This window comes from Astyanax mexicanus, chromosome 15 (genome assembly GCF_023375975.1).
Source record: "Astyanax mexicanus isolate ESR-SI-001 chromosome 15, AstMex3_surface, whole genome shotgun sequence".
NCBI lineage: Eukaryota > Metazoa > Chordata > Actinopteri > Characiformes > Acestrorhamphidae > Astyanax > Astyanax mexicanus.
In genome coordinates this window covers 24,989,558-25,007,380 of record NC_064422.1, presented here as the reverse complement: position 1 = coordinate 25,007,380, position 17,823 = coordinate 24,989,558, and the positions used below count along the sequence as shown (strand labels likewise).

The 17,823-nt window shown below is 36.9% G+C and overlaps 1 protein-coding gene across 6 annotated transcripts in view; it reads left to right on the top strand.

Moving 5' to 3' along the window:
* Nucleotides 1-12,573: 12,573 nt before the first annotated feature.
* Nucleotides 12,574-17,823, top strand: part of LOC103032461 (transformation/transcription domain-associated protein) — a 134,604-nt gene continuing 129,354 nt past the window's right edge. For 3 of the 6 annotated variants that reach the window (XM_049464432.1, XM_049464431.1, XM_049464429.1), the window contains exons 1-3: nt 13,529-13,668; nt 16,288-16,471; nt 17,200-17,249. In XM_049464432.1, coding sequence (XP_049320389.1) covers nt 16,372-16,471; nt 17,200-17,249 — 150 coding nt within the window. In that variant the 5' untranslated portion in view covers nt 13,529-13,668; nt 16,288-16,371. Of the gene's footprint in view, nt 12,656-13,528; nt 13,669-16,287; nt 16,472-17,199; nt 17,250-17,823 lie in introns of those variants that run through there. The other 3 variants (XM_015606321.3, XM_022664796.2, XM_049464430.1) reach the window with 2 other exon arrangements.

The window sequence follows — 17,823 nt, the reverse complement described above, 5'->3', positions numbered from 1 at the left end:
TGTACAGAGCGCAGATATATTTGAATAAACAAACAAGATAAACAAAAGAAAAAAACTGAAAGCAAACACGAGTAGAGAAATGTTAAAACAATTAATCAAGACAAAAGAAACTAAACTACAAAGACAAGACTAAAGATTACAATACTAGATAGATTTAACAAAACTAGGAAAACAAGAAACAAAAGAACTGAGACCAGACTAGAAGCACACGAAAACAAAGAATTGACAAAAATATGATGGATACAAAATACAAAAACACAAGGCAAACAAAGGACTCGACAAGGAACACTGAAACAAAGGGGCTTATATACACAATGAAGGTGAGGAACACCAGGGACTGGTAACAAGGAAGCAGGGTAACAAACAAGACAGTTGGGGCTAGGGCAGAGACAGGACAATAACAAAACAGAGCCAGTACATTGCTAGGAACACAAGACAGGAGAACAGAGGACATGAGCACATGCAACCAAAAAAGGAAAACACAAGACAGACATGGGCTAAGGTGTGACAAATACCTGTAAGACCTGGTAAATTTTATATGTACTGGTTTATATAGGGATTATGCCAAATGTTTTTGGAAAATGTAAGAAAGTTTCCAAATTTTTACTTGGTTGTTGCTGGTTGTCCTCATTTCTTTAGTTGTATTTACATTTAAGTACCAGTAAGACCTGGTGAGTATTTTGTATGTACTGATTCATACAGAGAAGTTACAGCACATGTTAAGAAACTTACACTCTAAAGTGAAGGCTCATTATAGTGTTGCTGTAATCTGTAAAAAGAAAAAAAAAAAAAGTAATTTTTTATTTTTACAATAGTTTATTTGTGCTGACACATTTTAATTCACTAATTTCTGTTGCGATATCTTTTTAGTGTAGACAAAAGCCTGAGTAGGGGGCGGAGCGTTGAGAGCACCAGAGAGAGTGAGGAGGAAAGAGAGAGAGAATGAGACAGGCAGAGTCCACCATGGGCAGTGTTGGGAGTAACGGCGTTACAATAAACGGCGTTACTAACGCCGTTACTTTTTTCAGTAACGAGTAATCTAACTAATTACTCTGACTGTAACTATAACGCCGTTACCATTTTCGACACTCCGTTACTGCGCGTTACTTTAGCAGCTGAATGATTTTTTAACTTCGGGCATACAGACAAAGGGCCCTATCATACACCCCGCGCAAGGCGTGTAGCTTGGCGCGTTGCCATCGTACACCCCGTCAACAGTCTATTTTTAGGCCTTGCACACCTCCTTAAAATAGCGTTGGATTCTTTTAATATATTAACATTGATGGGCGTGGTGGTCTGGAAATGATGTGTGTTGAGGTAAATTTCTGGCTGTTTCTATCTTGGCGGCGGAAAAAAGCTTTGCGCGATTGATCACCCTGCGCCCTGCGCTCCAAGATACACCATACACATCACTTCTTTACCACATAAAAATAAACCTCACCCAGAGCCTTCAGCAATCAACTATAAAAATAAAATATACTTCAAAATCTGCACAGTAACTATAAATTATTATTAGTTATATTTATTTCTGTCAGTTATAAGGATTTATATTTATGTTTAGTACACAGACTAAATAAGTAACTTAATATAGGCATTCTGCTGTTTAAGAATTTCAACAGATGCTTATTCTCACTCAAATGCTGGAGTTTTTGAAATGGAAAATTAAAAGAGAAAAGAACTTTGACTAAATATAAATTTATTTTATTTAACTATGCTATTATTTAACTGAATTTCACTTTTATATCTGAAAAATAAAGCACACTGTCGGCGTCTGGTGCTGTCCGTCAATTATATAAAACTTAGAACATTTGAAATACACAGAAATATAAAGCTATATGTTAGCATTCGTTTCTTATCACAAGGGCAAATTTATTAAAATATTAATTCATTAATTAAAATCTCGTCCAGCGCTCTGAAATGTCAGGCACGCAAAGTGGTGCTTGGCGCAGCGCGTGCGGCATTGCGCGCAGAATAACCTCTGTCTTCTAAAAAAAGTTTTAATAAATAAGGTCTGACAAGTGTAGTAAAATTAATGTTATTAAACTTACGAAAGCCAACAAATGTAACGTTAATTAATAAAGAGAAATCAGGCAAAATGCGCTGCGCCTCTCTCTCTCTCTCTCTCTCTCTCTCTCTCTTTCGCAGCGCGGAGCTGAATTCAGCGCGAGGCTATAAATAATATCCAACTCAGTTCAGTTAAATAAAAATAAGTAAGGACCTGTAAGTTAATCAAATATTGTCAAATATAAAGGATAGGTTGAGGTTTTGGTGAGCTGTTTTCATGACTTGAAACTGAAACTAACCAAAACTTTTATTATTCTGCGCAGAAAGTCTGTGATTGTTATAAATTAGTTTTTTAATGGATTTAAATAAGTTTTTTTAATGTTTTTGTCCATTCTTTTGTTTTGTTTATATATTTTTTTTTTCCTTTGAGTGTGGTTTGGTTTGTTTAATTTTTATCCCCAGAGCCTATTTGGTTTTTCCGGGTTTTTTCAGTATTACAAGTCTTAGTAATTTTCTTTGGTCATGTGGAGTTTTTTCGTTTCTTATTTTTTTCAATTCGTTAGATTATATTTTTGTCAACATTTTGGGTTTATTTTCGTTTGTTATTTTTCTAATAATAATAGTAATTACATCATTTATTTTCTTTTGTTAATTTTTTTTTTACAGGACGAAGTAACGCAATAGTTACTTTTACTGGTAACTAGTTACTTTTATTGTGAAGTAACTCCGTTAGTAACTCAGTTACTTTTTTGGAGAAGTAACTAGTAACTATAACTAATTACTTTTTCAAAGTAACGTGCCCAACACTGACCATGGGGCAAAGCAAATTTGTGCCGAAAACATGTCCAAAATGTGGCCAACGGACAGTTAAACTACCTGTGTGACGAGCTGTGGGATGAGAAACATTTTATATTTTAAGCGTAGACTAATAATACGAAACATTTTAAGAAAACAATGGCTTTTTTAAGTCGACTTAATGATGAAATGAAAACAAATTACACATCTAAAGTGCAGCGTATTTAGTTTATGCACATAAACTGCAAACAAACTATTAATACTAAATAAGTTAATAGTCACTTCCATGTACAATTTAACAGTCAAGTTAAGGGTAAAGAGACTGGTCGTAGCAAATACATTAAACAATGTTTATCCAGTGGTCCCAGTTCCTGTCTTTTGCATGTGTTCCCAAAATGATTAAATATGCCCACTTTCTAAAACAAATTGCTGCTAATCACTTAAAGAAACAGTAGCAAGAAGCGTGACAACAGGAAAGCATAAAGAGAAAACAACAGCTGATATCTTGTAAAAACTTTGCACAGTAACAGGGGTGTGACACTGTAGTGACCACAGTTTGGCAGGCTGCAGTGGCTGCTGCAGTGAAAGGGGATGCCAAACGCAGTCAATCAGGCTGCAGAACACTGCTGAGACCATCAGAACAGTGACACCTTTCACCCCAGCACCGGGACACTTTAGACAGTCTGAGCAGAGGAAACTGGGGATGTATGAGATCAGCAGGGGCTAAAAATTATTATAAACCTTTGTTTTTGTTAAACAATGATGTGAGATTAAAACTATTGATTCTAGATGCTTACACTTTTGAGTAAAGGTCAAGGTCAGCCCTTAGACAAGCTGCTGTCATGATAATTTAGCATCACAAAACATCTCGAAATAACAGATATTTTGTCTTTTTGTCTCTGTCCTTTTCTGTTCCGGCCCTTTCAATATGTATTCTTTTGTTGCATTTAATATTAAAAAATTGGTGACTCGCTGATGCAGAGGAAACAAACGTAAATACCCAGCATTCATTGTGAATTCAATGCTGACATCATGGCAAAAGAGGCTTGAAAGCAGAACCAGGTGCACCTGGATCTGCTTTCAAAACATGAGGTGAAATATGGATAGTAAAATTGTCAAATCTTAGATTATTTGATATAAACAATGATTGCTTATACTGTTATGCTGTGCGGCTTGTATACTCTTCTGTGGTAGCCTTAGCTAAGCTGTTTAGCTTTGAATTACAGTCACTTGATGTTGAACTGTGAATTTTAGTGTTGTAGTGTACGCTTATAATTCAATATAGCTAATAATAACAATTCAAAACACAACACCTCATTACGTCCATTCTTGTGTTCTTGTGAGATGATTTTGCAAGATATTTTGTCATTAATGTTCTTCCCAAGAGCATAAGTTCATTATTCACATTCTTGGTATTAAAAACAGCCCATGTCCAGGGCATCACCCTTCTGATGCTGTTCTTGTTGTTATTTTTCTCCCCAGTGTTCTAGACTTTGCCGTGAAATCCACAAATACAAGTTAAAGCTGTATAATGCAAAGAAGAAGCCATATGTCAACACAAGCTGGAAAAAAACTTGTCGTCTCTGAGCTTAAAATCATTTTAAAATTTTATTAATCTGACCACAGAACAATTTTTCCTGGGCTATTGTCTTATCTCTGCCCTAGCCATTAGAGTTGTCACCTTGTGCCTTGTTTGTAACCCCACCCCCTTGTTTCCTTTCCCAAGTGTTCCTCACCCTCCTCGTGTACATAAGCCCCTTTATTTTAGTGTTCCTCGTGGAGTCTTTTGTGCGTGTTGGTATGAGGTTTTGTGCTGCTTGTTATACTTTTTTTTTTGTAAAGTTTAATCTGTTTAGTCTTCTTTATCGAATTTTCTTTGTTTGGTTTTCCTTGTCTGGTTTGTGTAGTTTGGTTTACTTTGTCTTGTTTTTCGCTACCCATGTTTGCTTTCCGTTTTGCTTTTGCTTTTCTTGTTTAATAAATTGTATACCTGCATTTACCTCTTCTTTGTGTGATATAATCTTGCCCCTTTCTCAGGTTTTTCTGAATCTTGCTGATATGTACTGTCGATAGATACCCAAAGTGTTTTATGTTTGAGTAACTTTTTTTTGTTTTTTAGATTGGAACTCTTTTGCTTCTTAGAGATTATCCAGATGTTATAAGTACCACATACCTTTTCCAGTCTTCTGTTTTCAAGAAATTGTAATGTCTCACTTTCAAAATCATATATGTATACACGTTTGGTAACTAAATCAAAAGTCAGTGGACAACAAAAATTATACTTACTTATGTTAATGTTATGGCTGTTTGGTGTACTTGATTATTATTGTGGCCACAAGCATAGGATTGACCTTTTCCATTAGGCCGAGAGCTAGGTTCTCATCTGACAGTGGGATTAGAGGCTTTATCTGTGCAAAAGTACTTGCATTGGCACCTCTGAGCTGTTGACATCCAGCATTACTTAAGACTGACGTGTTTACTGTAACTGTACACTGTAAATAAAGCAAATTCAGATCATATATGATTTTTTTGGATTATTTTATGAGTTTTTTTGGCAGCCGAGCCCGAGCATTTTATATAGCGGCTAACTGACAGCATCATCTTTGCTAAGAAAAATGTAGAAAATGTGTGTCTTACCTGGAAATCTGAACCGAAGCCTGAAGAACGGTCAGTTCTCATCAGGCGGATGCCTCTGTCTCAGTTTCAGGAGACTTGCATGAACAGTGTAATTCGGTATTCTGTAACATCATGATTTTACTGAAGACATACCAAGACAGGATCCTGCTTTCTATACATTTATCATACATTTATCACCCGCTATGTGAAAAGATTAATTTTAGATTAATAAATGCTACAATAGAATTACACAGTTTTGGGGAAAAAGAGACCACTTAAAAATGTTTTTTATTTTACCAAATTGAAAAACTCTGAAATATAATCAAAAAGATGGATGATCACAAGCCATCAAACCAAGCTGAACTGCTTGATTTTTTGAACCAGGAATTCATGTTCATAAAGTTATCCAAAAGCAGTTTGTAAGACTGGTGGAGGTGAACATGTCAACATGCATGAAAACCGTGATTATAAAACAGGGTTATTCCACCAAATATTGATTTCTGAACACTTAAAATTTTATGGCTATGAAAGTTTTAAGTGTTCTGCATATTTTGGTTATTTCAGCCATTTCATTTTTTGCAAATAAATGCTCTAAATGGCAATTTATTTGCAATTTATAAATTTGGGAGAAATGTCTGTAGTTTATAGAATAGGATTTATTTTACTCAAACATACCTATAAATAGCAAAATCAGAGAAACTGATTCAGAAACTGAACTGATCTCTTAATTTATTCAGAGCTGTATGGTAACCAACTAGCAACAACTAGGAAACTGGATCAAAATCACAAACTAATCTTAGTGCTTAATGAACAGCATGAGAGTGAAATTTGAGGACATTGGGATTTTCATACCCCTCCAGAGGGACAGTGCTGAAGTTGCCACAATCAGTATATTAAAAGTGCACTGAGCAAAAATGTTACTTGTGAAAAGAGCACTTTCATAATCTCATGCATTAGAGTATTGGTTTTTGAAGAGACCTCTCAAGGCTCTTCATAAGTGAAACCTTTTTACGATGGGCTTGAGCCGTAATGACCATCCTGCCAGCCTCCATTCAGGGTTTTTTTCACGGGTGTTACATAAGAACATGTTTTGAGGATGAAATCTGAAAGCTTTATTTGTTCCATCATGTTTCCGTGTTGCTGAGTAATTGAAGGTTTCAGAGATCAGATATGTTCATGCTGTGAACTCAACCCTTCCTGGCCGTGAGAGGAATGGACTGTCTTATGAAAAGGATGTTTTGTAATATATTACTCAGAGCAGTGGGCATTTAAAAGTTTCTTCACTGATGTGGGTCAGTACCTCAGCCAGCAGTGTGGAATCAGTTTGAACAGAAATTGAAGGATTAATAAAATATACTACTCTAATAAAGCTCATACTAAATAAAAAAACATGTTGTAATGTTTCATTAAGAATATCAAGCTAATGCATGCCTTAATCATAGCTAATGATAAATTTCAGTTTTAGCATTTTTGTTCCTACAGAATACCAAAGCATGGCTACCTACTTTTGATAACTTTTTCCCAATGACATCACATGTCCAACTTTGTGTAGATTCCTTTGTTTAGTTTAATTCAGATATTTTAGGCACACATCTGTAGAGAGGGATTGGCAATACAATAGGGCTCTCTAAAGCACAAAACATTAACTTTAATGTCTAATGCCAGGCATGGCAATATATGGGTTATAAAGACCCCCAGCATTGATTTGTGGAGCAGTGGAACAGTGTTCTCTAAAATAGTGGGCCCCTGTGATAGCCCACTAAGGTCCCCACATATGGTATATAAACATAATTGGTGGATGTTTGGGTCCCAACCAGGTTTGTAGTTTATTTCTGACCTGCTCACCACAAGTTCTTATTTTACAAAAATCAATACTATTTGAGCCATAGTTCTGTTTTTAAGATTGTCCTGAATTTGCTGTTAGAATATTAACGTTCCTGTTCAATTGTTTATTGTAATTTCAAAGAACTCGCAAAAGGTTTAAACCATTGTTCATATCCTAATTTTATGGTATATAGTAAACTTAGTAAACTAAATATTTAAAACTGTTCTAAGGAATAGTCAGACCATAGAACGGGACAATTTTAACATTTTTATTGAGCTCACCAGAACTGTTTTACTGCCATTTGTCTGTTTCCCGGAAGTCATGTCTGCAGCACGAGTCAGTGGGTGGTGGTTTGAAAGGATCTGCAGGCCTGCTGAGCATGTATATATAGACTATATATGCTATGAATTGTGGGTAATGGAATGTACTATCTGGTGCCTTTCTAGGGGGTAAACCAGTGTCTCAACAGAGAACTAAATCACTAAACGGTATTGTTTGTATTTAATATTTAGGACTAACATGTCTTTCATATTGTTGTTTATGTTGCTTATTGCACATGTAATATTGTCCAGTTAAAAATAAGTGTTCAAAATTAAATGTTAAAAAGTGATTAACCCTGCTGTTTAAAAAATAATTATTCCTTTCCCAGGTGTCCCTTGTCTGTGCCTGTGTATAAATACCCCATGTGCTCGTTTGTTCTCTGTCATGCTATTTGTTTGATCTGGTTGTGTACTGTGCTGCTGTATTGTGTGATTTCTGTCAGTTTGAGCCTCAGTCCTACTGTGTAAGTTTCTGGTTTGGTTTCTTTAGTTTGTATTTTATTCATTTTTGCTTCTTTGTTTGGTAAAAACTTGTTGGTGCTTTGTTAGTTTTAAAATCTTTGTTCTTTTTAGTCTCAGTCAGAGTTTTTGTTTTGTAATTGCCACTACTATTGCACAACAAGTGCTTAACTTCTCTACAGGTCACATATTTTGAGCTATAAACACCAAATCTGGCACAGTTACAGAACTAATAGGGTAGTTCTATGCTTCATGTATATTAAGAGCTAAACAGGAACTTCTTAGCAAACGTTAACCTAGTAACAAACTGGCAACACCCTAGCAAGCAACACAGACACAACTGCCATTGAGCTGCAATTTATACATACATTTTCTTGGGGAAATGCACTCTCATTCTTTTTTTGGTGGTTCCCGGGTATTTATCTAGTTTGTGCTGAAATGTACTAATTGTGTTTATATTGCAGCATGATTGGAGATGCCAGTGTTATTTTTACCTGCCTCATAAAATGCATACAATCCTACATTTTTCATTTCTTTAAATAAAAATATTCACTATTAATGATTGTCTCTTTTTTTTTTCTCATGTCTTGACTAAATGTTGAATTGCTTCTTCTGAAGTCAAGGGTATTAAATGGTTCATGCAAAAAATAATGCTCTATAATGCTATATTCAGGTAGTCAGCTGACCTCATTTGTTCAGCACATACTGTTACTGAACGTAGACCTGACCAAGTGCAGCAACCCCACATCATTTGCTACCTTTTCAGCGCACACCTGGCATTAGGATTTATGGTAATAGGTTCATGTTTATCTTTTCCAGAGATTTCTATTCCATTGCCAATACTATTCTACAGAAATTAGAGAAAGTGTGTGAATTTGTACTCAATTGGTGTAGCTTTAAATAAGTAGCTGAATAATGCATTCATTAGAATGCACACATTTGCGCATAGTGTATCTAAAACCCAAGATGTGGGTCATAGAGCCTGTTTTTTCTGAAAAATACATCAGCATTTTCATTTCCAAGCGGTCGTTGAGGCACAAATCCAATTTCCGGTGGCATTCTCGTTTTACTCTGCTAAACAAGGAGTCAAAGATGAGGGCCAGTGGTCAACAAGAGACCGCAAGTAGCCTCAAACCGCCCACATTTCATCTGCACTCCCGCTGCTGGATATGAATCTGTCATACTAAAGTATTTGAAGTTTCATTCGCTGGAGGGACAGGATGTCATCTCTGCTTTAATGTTTCCACAGCTGAACAGTGAGGCCATTGAAATGATAATGCAACCTTTTCACCATCTGGATCATTTATTGTGCTCCAGCAGGGTTACTGTGATTGTGCTCAGACAGATGGCAAAGGTGGCAAATGGCTTGTCCGCCATCATTAAGCAGAGATGTAGGCTTGTGCAGAGGAAAATCATATCATTGGCATATTCTTCCTTCCCATAACTTATTAAATGATGATTATTCATCAATAATATTAGTTTCTTGTGTTGTTCATGTATACATCTTCTGGAGTGCGATATAACTGAATGTTGAACTTTTCTACAGACAGAGACTAACACAAATTTAGGTGGTACATTAATAGAACCCAGTGGAAAAGGATTGCAGTAGCAGCCTGCGCAGCTCTGATGAATTCCCTGCCCAAGGGAGTTAAGGCAGTGCTGGAAAATAATGGTGGCCACACAAAATAGACACTTTGGGCACAATTTGGCCCTTTTCACTTGTATATACTCACTTTGGTTGGCAGCAGTTTAGATATTAATGGCTGTGTTTTGAGTTATTTTGTGAGCACAGCAAATATACAGTGTTACTTGCTGTACACTGACTACTTTACATTGTATTAAAGTGTCATATCTTCATGTGAAACAGAAAAAAAATATATATATATATATTTTATGTGTTTAGAAGCTTTAGGGTGAGTCTACTCATTGAGTAAATCAATTATTTAAAGCAGTTTAAGCTCACGCAGTCATATCACACGCTGACCTTGAGTACACAGCTTATCACACACGAAGGAGGGTGTGTGACTGAAAATTGAAAAATACACTGAACAACTATAGAAGACACTTTGAATGAGACATTTTATTTCTCTCCACCATTAATCACGGTTTAGCACCTGCGAGTGATTGAACACACATTCATCAGAGACTCACAACTTTTGTGCCCATCAACAGTTTATTTTTTCTTCCTCACTGTTAGTTCTTGATATTTAATAGAATACATTGTGTTCAACTCTGTCTATAAACTTGATTATCCCCTTTTTGCTACAACCTTGTATAGCAATGAATTACACAGTTTCACTGCTATACATTTGCCTTAGATACAACTAATGCAATTAAAGAAGTTAATTCTTGAAAAACATTAAACTTTTGTATTTAAAAAAAACTGCACAATAAGACAAAGTAGTGCAAAATAAAAACTTTAAAAATAATGACTTTAAAGTGCTGCCTGTGTTTAAAATACTGTATATGTAAATAGTTTCAAAACAGTCACGTGAAATATATTCTTGCCTTTCCCCATAGCTCTTCTATTGGTCGTTGACATTGTTCACGTCACTATTTGCGTGAGCCAAGTCCCAAGACTTGCGATAATATTAAACACGGTTGATTAATCAGGCGAACCCGACTGATTAAACTTCCAACCACCTTAGGATAGAGATGACGCCACCGCAACTCGACCGCAACTTTTCTCTAGCCAGACTCTCCAGATTTTTTCCCGACTTTGGAAATTTGTCTGCGACTGTGAAAACGTTTAAAAATAGTTAGGTGTAAGACCGGCATTAGTCTGTGGGAGGCAGTGGTAGCCAAATTAAGAAGGATAAACACTTTAGAAACTTTAGAGTAAACAGATAAAGTGCCTGTATTGTGACGGCATCCCTAGGGATAGGGGCGTGGCCACCGTGACAGGGCAGTCAGAAAACCCACAGATACACGGACACAGGGAGTGAATGAACTCAAAACGTACCTTTATTTAGGTTCAAATGCCTAGTGATGGGTCTGACGACCCTGAAACCTCGACACATGCGCCGAGCTGTCAAGGCGAAACCCCGTGTCGGTGCGCGTATCAAGTTAAGGAAAACCACGTGACCGATACACTTCCTGTATCGTTTGGTAGCGATGGGTCTGACGACACTGAAACTTCAGCGCATGCACCGAGCAAACAAGGCGAACCCCTGTGTCAGACCGCGTATCATTTTAAGGAAAACCACGTGACCGATGCATTTCTTCGCGCAGTTGCTTGCAATGACTTTCTTAGTCCAGCAGATGTCGCCATTAAGTGATACAGCAACACAGTTTCAACACAGTGTCGATACAGTTTGGGAAATGTGCCATACACCCAATGAGGCTTCATCTGCCCATCACTACAAATGCCCTCCACTAACACCCAAAACAACTCAAAACATAACTACACTGGCCCAGAGGGGCTCTACTCGCTGAACTTGTGATTGCCAGTCTTTTAAGGGTCTATCCTGCCGCAGCCTTCCTCTCACCTGTAGCACCTCTCAGAGTGGGGACTGAATCCGAGTCTTTATGCCGGAGTTCCAGCTGCTGCTCAATCAGTCCTGATTCAGATCAGCTGGGACCGGCAGGGACTGCGCGTCATGGCGTGGGACGGACCCACTGCTCCCCCCGCCCGTCACAGTATGTAAAACCGCAATAAAACTGTAATTCGAATTAACCGAATTAATTGTGAAAATCACCCATCACTAGTTCATATCCAGAGGCGTTTTACATCAAATCATCAAATCAAATTTATTTGTATAGCACATTTTATAACTGATGTGCTCACAAAGCAGCTTTCTGCATTTATTTTTTTATTCATTTATAAATAAATACATAAAGGTATTAATTTATTTATTTGTGCATTTATTTATTTATATTTGTCATTTTGCCATTCCCCCTATAATTTCTTCACATTGACGCCCAACAACGCAGCGACCTCAAATGGCCGTTTATTGTACTTACAACCCCAACCAGCCAGCCTAAATGCAGAATGTTGACTACTATATAAAGCCCCATATAAAGAAGCATAATATAACAAATATGATAGAAGCTGCTCATTATAGCTGTGTGGTGTATTTAAAAAAAATGAATAAGTAGAGTCCAGTATTTAAAACAGAATTAATTGCGTGCGTAAATTAAAATTCTCTTTATACTGCAAAATGTTTAGTTACCTTTTTAAAGGAATAGCGGTCTAAGTGTTAAAAGTCAGGTTTTGCATTTTTAGAAATCAAAATAGGGATGAAATGGAAACATTAAAATAGCTTAAAAACATAATTTGTAAGCTCTTAATACATGGGAAAACGAAAGAAAAGAAAGACCTTCGTTTTCGATGGTCTTCTGACTACTACCAAATTTGCAGTGTCCTTCCGCGCAGGACTATACCGCTGTACTGTAAAAAACGACAAAACAATAGAAGAGCGCACAATTAGATCCTACATAATGTGTTTATTAGTAAGAAGTTAACATAGCTATATCACATATCATGCTTGTTGTTTTTAAATGCAAGAAATATATGATTATAATTAGTAAACAGATTATCATAGCTTGGCGCGGTGTTGCTTAGATCCCTCCGCCGGGTTTGAGTCGGTGCGAGCTGAAGCAGAGCTAGAACTCCTTCCCTCTTTTTCCATCTGCTGTAAGTCTTTAATGCGCGTATTGCGTTTTATTCGCTTTATTTGGGGGGATTTTGTGTTTATATGATACGCAGGTGTGTGTGAGTGGCTGAAGCCGAGATGTGCGCTGGCTTTGGGATACTGGTGGAGGTTAAATACTGCTAGTTGTGTTGGTGGGAAGGACATGACTGTAGTAACGGTGTTCTGTCGAGTTGTGCTACTTTGTCAAATCGTGCTACCCTAGCGTATTTACCTGTAAAAATACAAAAGGAGTGGAAGTCCCAGTAGATGTAGCTAGTATATTTGGATAGCATGAATCACTGTATCATGGTAAAGATACGGCAATGGGAGGTTATTAATTACATTTTGATTTTGTATTTACATTTTTAATAATAATAATTGTATTTGTTATTATTATTATTATTATTATTATTATTATTATTATTATTAAACATTTACATTTATACTTTGTGCAATGAGTCAGTCCGAGCTATTTAATACACAAATAACAGATTTATTATCAACGACAACAACAACAAAAAAATTAAATAGTCGGTCAGCGCATGCGCAGTGCATTTAGGAAGCACGTATCGATGGGTAGCGTAACTCGACAGAACACCCGGCTGTCTGTGCAGCAGGCTGGTACGCGTTTAGAGTGTGTTTACTAAGGGATTGCGGATTCAAAACTGAGATATAAAGGTTGGAATGATGGGGGTGTGAAAGTCTGTAAACTCTAATATATATTCTATTGAGTTCTGTTATAAGTTCGTGTATTAAATATAAGATATCCTGGCTTTTGTTTCACTGCACTAATCTCTAGCTTAGCTTAGCCTGGCTTTAACCGCAGTGATGTCATCTGCGCGCGTCGGACTGCAGTAGGCGTGCATCTGTAGTAACGTTAGCTTAGCTTAGCCTAGCCTAGCTTAGCATAGCACTGTCTGCGATTTGGCGCGCCGGCTGCGCTGGAAAACTGCAGATAAAGTTGCTGTAAGTGCGCAGACGGATATCCAGCCGGCGTCTTCAGTGGCGGTTGTGTGTAAGTTTGTGAAAAGAGGTGAATTTGCTGTATTAGCTAAATTATCCTGTGTTTATTATTATTATAAGCTCCAGTGCTCTGCAGTGTGTAGTTAGCTAGCTAGCATAGCATAGCTAGCTTAGGGTCCTACCGTGCTGTTTTCGACAACGCCTTCTTTATGCTGATAGTTCGCCGCATATAACCTTATTTTTGGCTGCATATAGAAGCTACACTGGTTATACATATCTGTGTGTGTAATTTAATCGTTTAAAGTTTTTTAAGCTAAATATTTGTGTTTACTTTTCAGCACACAGCTTAAATATTATTATAGTCAGCTAGCTGAAGGTGCAGGGAAACCTATTGATGCATAAGCTAGGCGTACTGCAGTTGTTTACCCCACAGAATGTTTAACCCACAGTTCACATCCCATAATTCTGTCATATGGAATATTATAATATGTTTTTGCTGAATGTAAGATCTTAATTTATAGTAAAACTGTATTTTATTATCTTGATATACAGCTCTGGAAAAAAAATATGAGACCAGTTTTTCAATCAGTTTCTCTGATTTAGCTATTTATAGGTATATGTTTGAGTAAAATTAACATTGTTGTTTTATTCTATTAACTACAAACAACATTTCTCCCAAATTCCAAATTAAATATTGTCTTGGAGAGAATTGGTTTGCAGAAAATGAGAAGTGGCTGAAATAACAAAAAGGATGCAGAGCTTTCAGACCTCAAATAATGCAAAGAAAACATGTTCATATTCATAACGTTTTAATCGTTAGATATTATCAATTTTTAGTGTAACAACCCTGTTTTTTAATCACAGTTTTCATGCATGTTCAGGCATTTTCTCCTTCACCAGTTTTACACACTGCTTTTGGATAAGTTTATGCCACTCCTGGTGCAAAAATTCAAGCATTTCAGCTTGGTTTTATGATTTTTTGTCATCCAGCTACCTCTTGATTATATTCCAGAGGTTTAATTTGGTAAAATCATAGAAACTCATCATTTATCATTTATAAGTGGTCTCGTATTTTTTTTTCCAGAGCTGTATACATTGTTGTTTGATGGTTTTGGCTGTAGTGGTAAGTTTCTATCTTGTAAGCTCCCTAGACCTACAGACCTTTCTAATGAACACTTATAACTTATAACTAATGAACAATTATAACATTAACTACAATACGAAGAACGTTTGTGTAAAGGGTTTGTAAGTTAGTGCTGTTCACTTAAGTCTGCACGTTTTATTTTTAATTTACTGAGACAACAAACATACCATGTGCTCTGCCTACACTATTACTCCATGATTTATACCTTATAAACACAGCACTAAAGGTAAGGATATTTGTTTGGTAGATAATTTCTCTGTTGTAACAGTGTTTCTTGGTGAGAAATCTAATATTGTTGTAAAGCCTGTTCATTTCCCTTTTAAAGTAAGCCACATTTGTAAGGAACATGCATTTGTGGGATTAGATATGTAAAGAGATATATAGATAGATACTTTATTGAAGTATCTATTACTTTATTGGACAGTCTTATGGCCTGAGCAACAAAAGACTTTCGAAGTCTGTCTGTGGATAGGACTGGGTACTCCTCTCTGCCAGTGGTGTTAAGGACTCCAGCTCTAATCCACCACAAAACATCTTGTGTGCAGCAGAGTTGAATATGTGGGTTGTACCCATATAAAATTAGCCAAATATTCTCTGCCATAGCCAAACAGTTTACTCTGCTGTTGCTATTGACACTTTTTAGCTTCTGGTACCTCCAGGTGCAGCACCTGTGAAAATGGTCCCCGCTACACTGGTCAGTAGGTGTCATGCCACATTTGACTGGTCTGGATAAGGCAACTTTAGGCTGGTGTTCTGAAAAAAACAAGTTGCAACATTATTTGGAGTAAGCCTCAGTACCATCTCCAAACTGAAGGCCAAGTTCCATATAATGGGGGATGGAGGCAAGCCCCAAGGAGATATCGTATTTTTCAGACTAGAAGGCACACCGGATTATAAGGTGCATAAAGCAACAATAGTAAGGATGCCTACATCGATTTTTTGGTGTGAAGGCTGGGACCATCACCATTATCATTAGCCTCTAACCACAGCGCTAGTTGGATGTAAATGGTGCCCGATAGCGGTAGACTGAGGAATTCTGAGTGTTCAAGTAATGCTAATGCTAATGATGCTGCACCCAGCCTTAGTGCTGGAAAAACTTCACTGAAAACTCACCCTTATAACACTGTACTTCAGTGGAGTGGCTTTAATGCTCCTTAAAACCTGACTGTTAAAATTCACCGGATTATGCACCGGATTATAAAGCGCACTGACGATTTTTGGGAAAATTATTAGATGCGCCTTATAGTCCGAAAATAACCATCAAACACCAAACAAGTCAAAAGTAGAATAAGCTGTTTGACAGTGGCGGAGAGGATTTAACAATTTTTTCATGAACGCAACCGCCATACTTTGCTGTCATACATATAGATACTATATATCACAGTATTTAATGGTGCAATATTATTTATAAGGTTTGTTATTGGTATTGCCTTTGGTTTAGAGAAATTGTGGTATTGTATCTAATGAACAGATCTGGCTCCTCTTTCTATGTGTGTGTCTATTGTTTTTTTTCTGGATGTCCTGCAGGCGGCATGAGGTTTTTCTGAGTCCTGTGCAGGCACTTGTGTCTGCCTCTGCTCCACCGCAATCCTGTCTGTCCCGGCCGCTACCATGGCCTTTGTGCCAACGCCCAGCCCCACGGTGGTGGATCAAACCACCCTCATGAAGAAGTACCTGCAGTTTGTGGCAGCCCTCACAGACAACAACACTCGTGAGTACACATTCATATCAGCTTTCTGTTACTCAAACATTCTTGCAGTATGGCTGTAGAGACGACATATATCCAGAAGTATGAAGATACCTTTTGTAATAATTGAATTGAGATCATTTAACACTTCAGATTTATCTATTGCAGATATTTACAGCTGTATTTATAATTAGAATTGATAGGATGGAATAATGGAAGCCAGAGTGGTCACACACAACACCAAGGTCATCATTGCTTAGCATCTAGAAGTTTGCCAATCCACACATTGTTGAGCTGTTGTTTGGAGAAACTGCATTTTCTTTAATGGTTGTGTTGGAAGAATGCAATGAAATCGTCACAGAATTGTTTCAACATCTACTGTAAAGTCTTCTTAGAATAAATAGGCAATTACTGCAGTAAGTGAGAATAAACACTCTATTAATTCTTTTGATTGTATAAGTAACATTGGGTGAGCAGGTGCCTACAAACTTTTGGATATAGATGTTCTTGCCATAACTGTAACTGCAGAGGTTTGTGATGAGAGCGATGAGCTTTAGCCCAAACTATTGGCTTTGTGTGAGTGTGTGAGAGAGTGAGTAGAGTGAGTGTGCTCGGATGGTTGATTATGCCTTTACGTTTGGGTGGTGAAAGGAAAACTGATAAGATCTGACTGCCTCTGTTTGTTTCTGGAATGACGCTGTCAACTGAGTGGTATATTTTGCTGACTCTGTGCTTTTCGATACATGTTTCAGAGGATGAGACCAAACTGAAAATGATGCAGGAAGTCAGTGAGAACTTTGAGGTAAGCCCTGCTGTCATAGTTTATTCATCCTGACAAGACATTGGTCTGGCTTCGGAAGAGGCGAAGATTCATTTTTTTTTATTTTTTTATATATATATAAATAAGCTTGATTGAATTTGGACACAGTTAAGGAGGATACAGAGAACACAAAAATACACCCCCTTTATTTTTGTACATTATATTGCCATTAACAAATAGACAGGCATTCAACTTTATAGAACAAATTCACCTTGGGATCATTCTTCACTTAACATGCATAATGCAATAACTGAACACACATCCATCTATGAACATGATTATTGTTGTTTAATTAGGTAAAGCCCAGCACATTTTGAGTGTAAATCACTGTATTAAGTACTGGCGAGTATTTAGATAGCAGTTTTTAAAGAACTGCTGCTACTAGAGCATTTTGTTTGTTAGAATAGCATGATAAATATTGTGTATCCTGAAAATGTCTTAAAAATTCTTTTTTAAATAATTTAAATACCATGCAACTTGAATTCAGCTACTTTTACACGTCAGTTGCTTGTGTTGCTATTATGTACAATGTGTACGAAATCCATAGAAAAGTTTT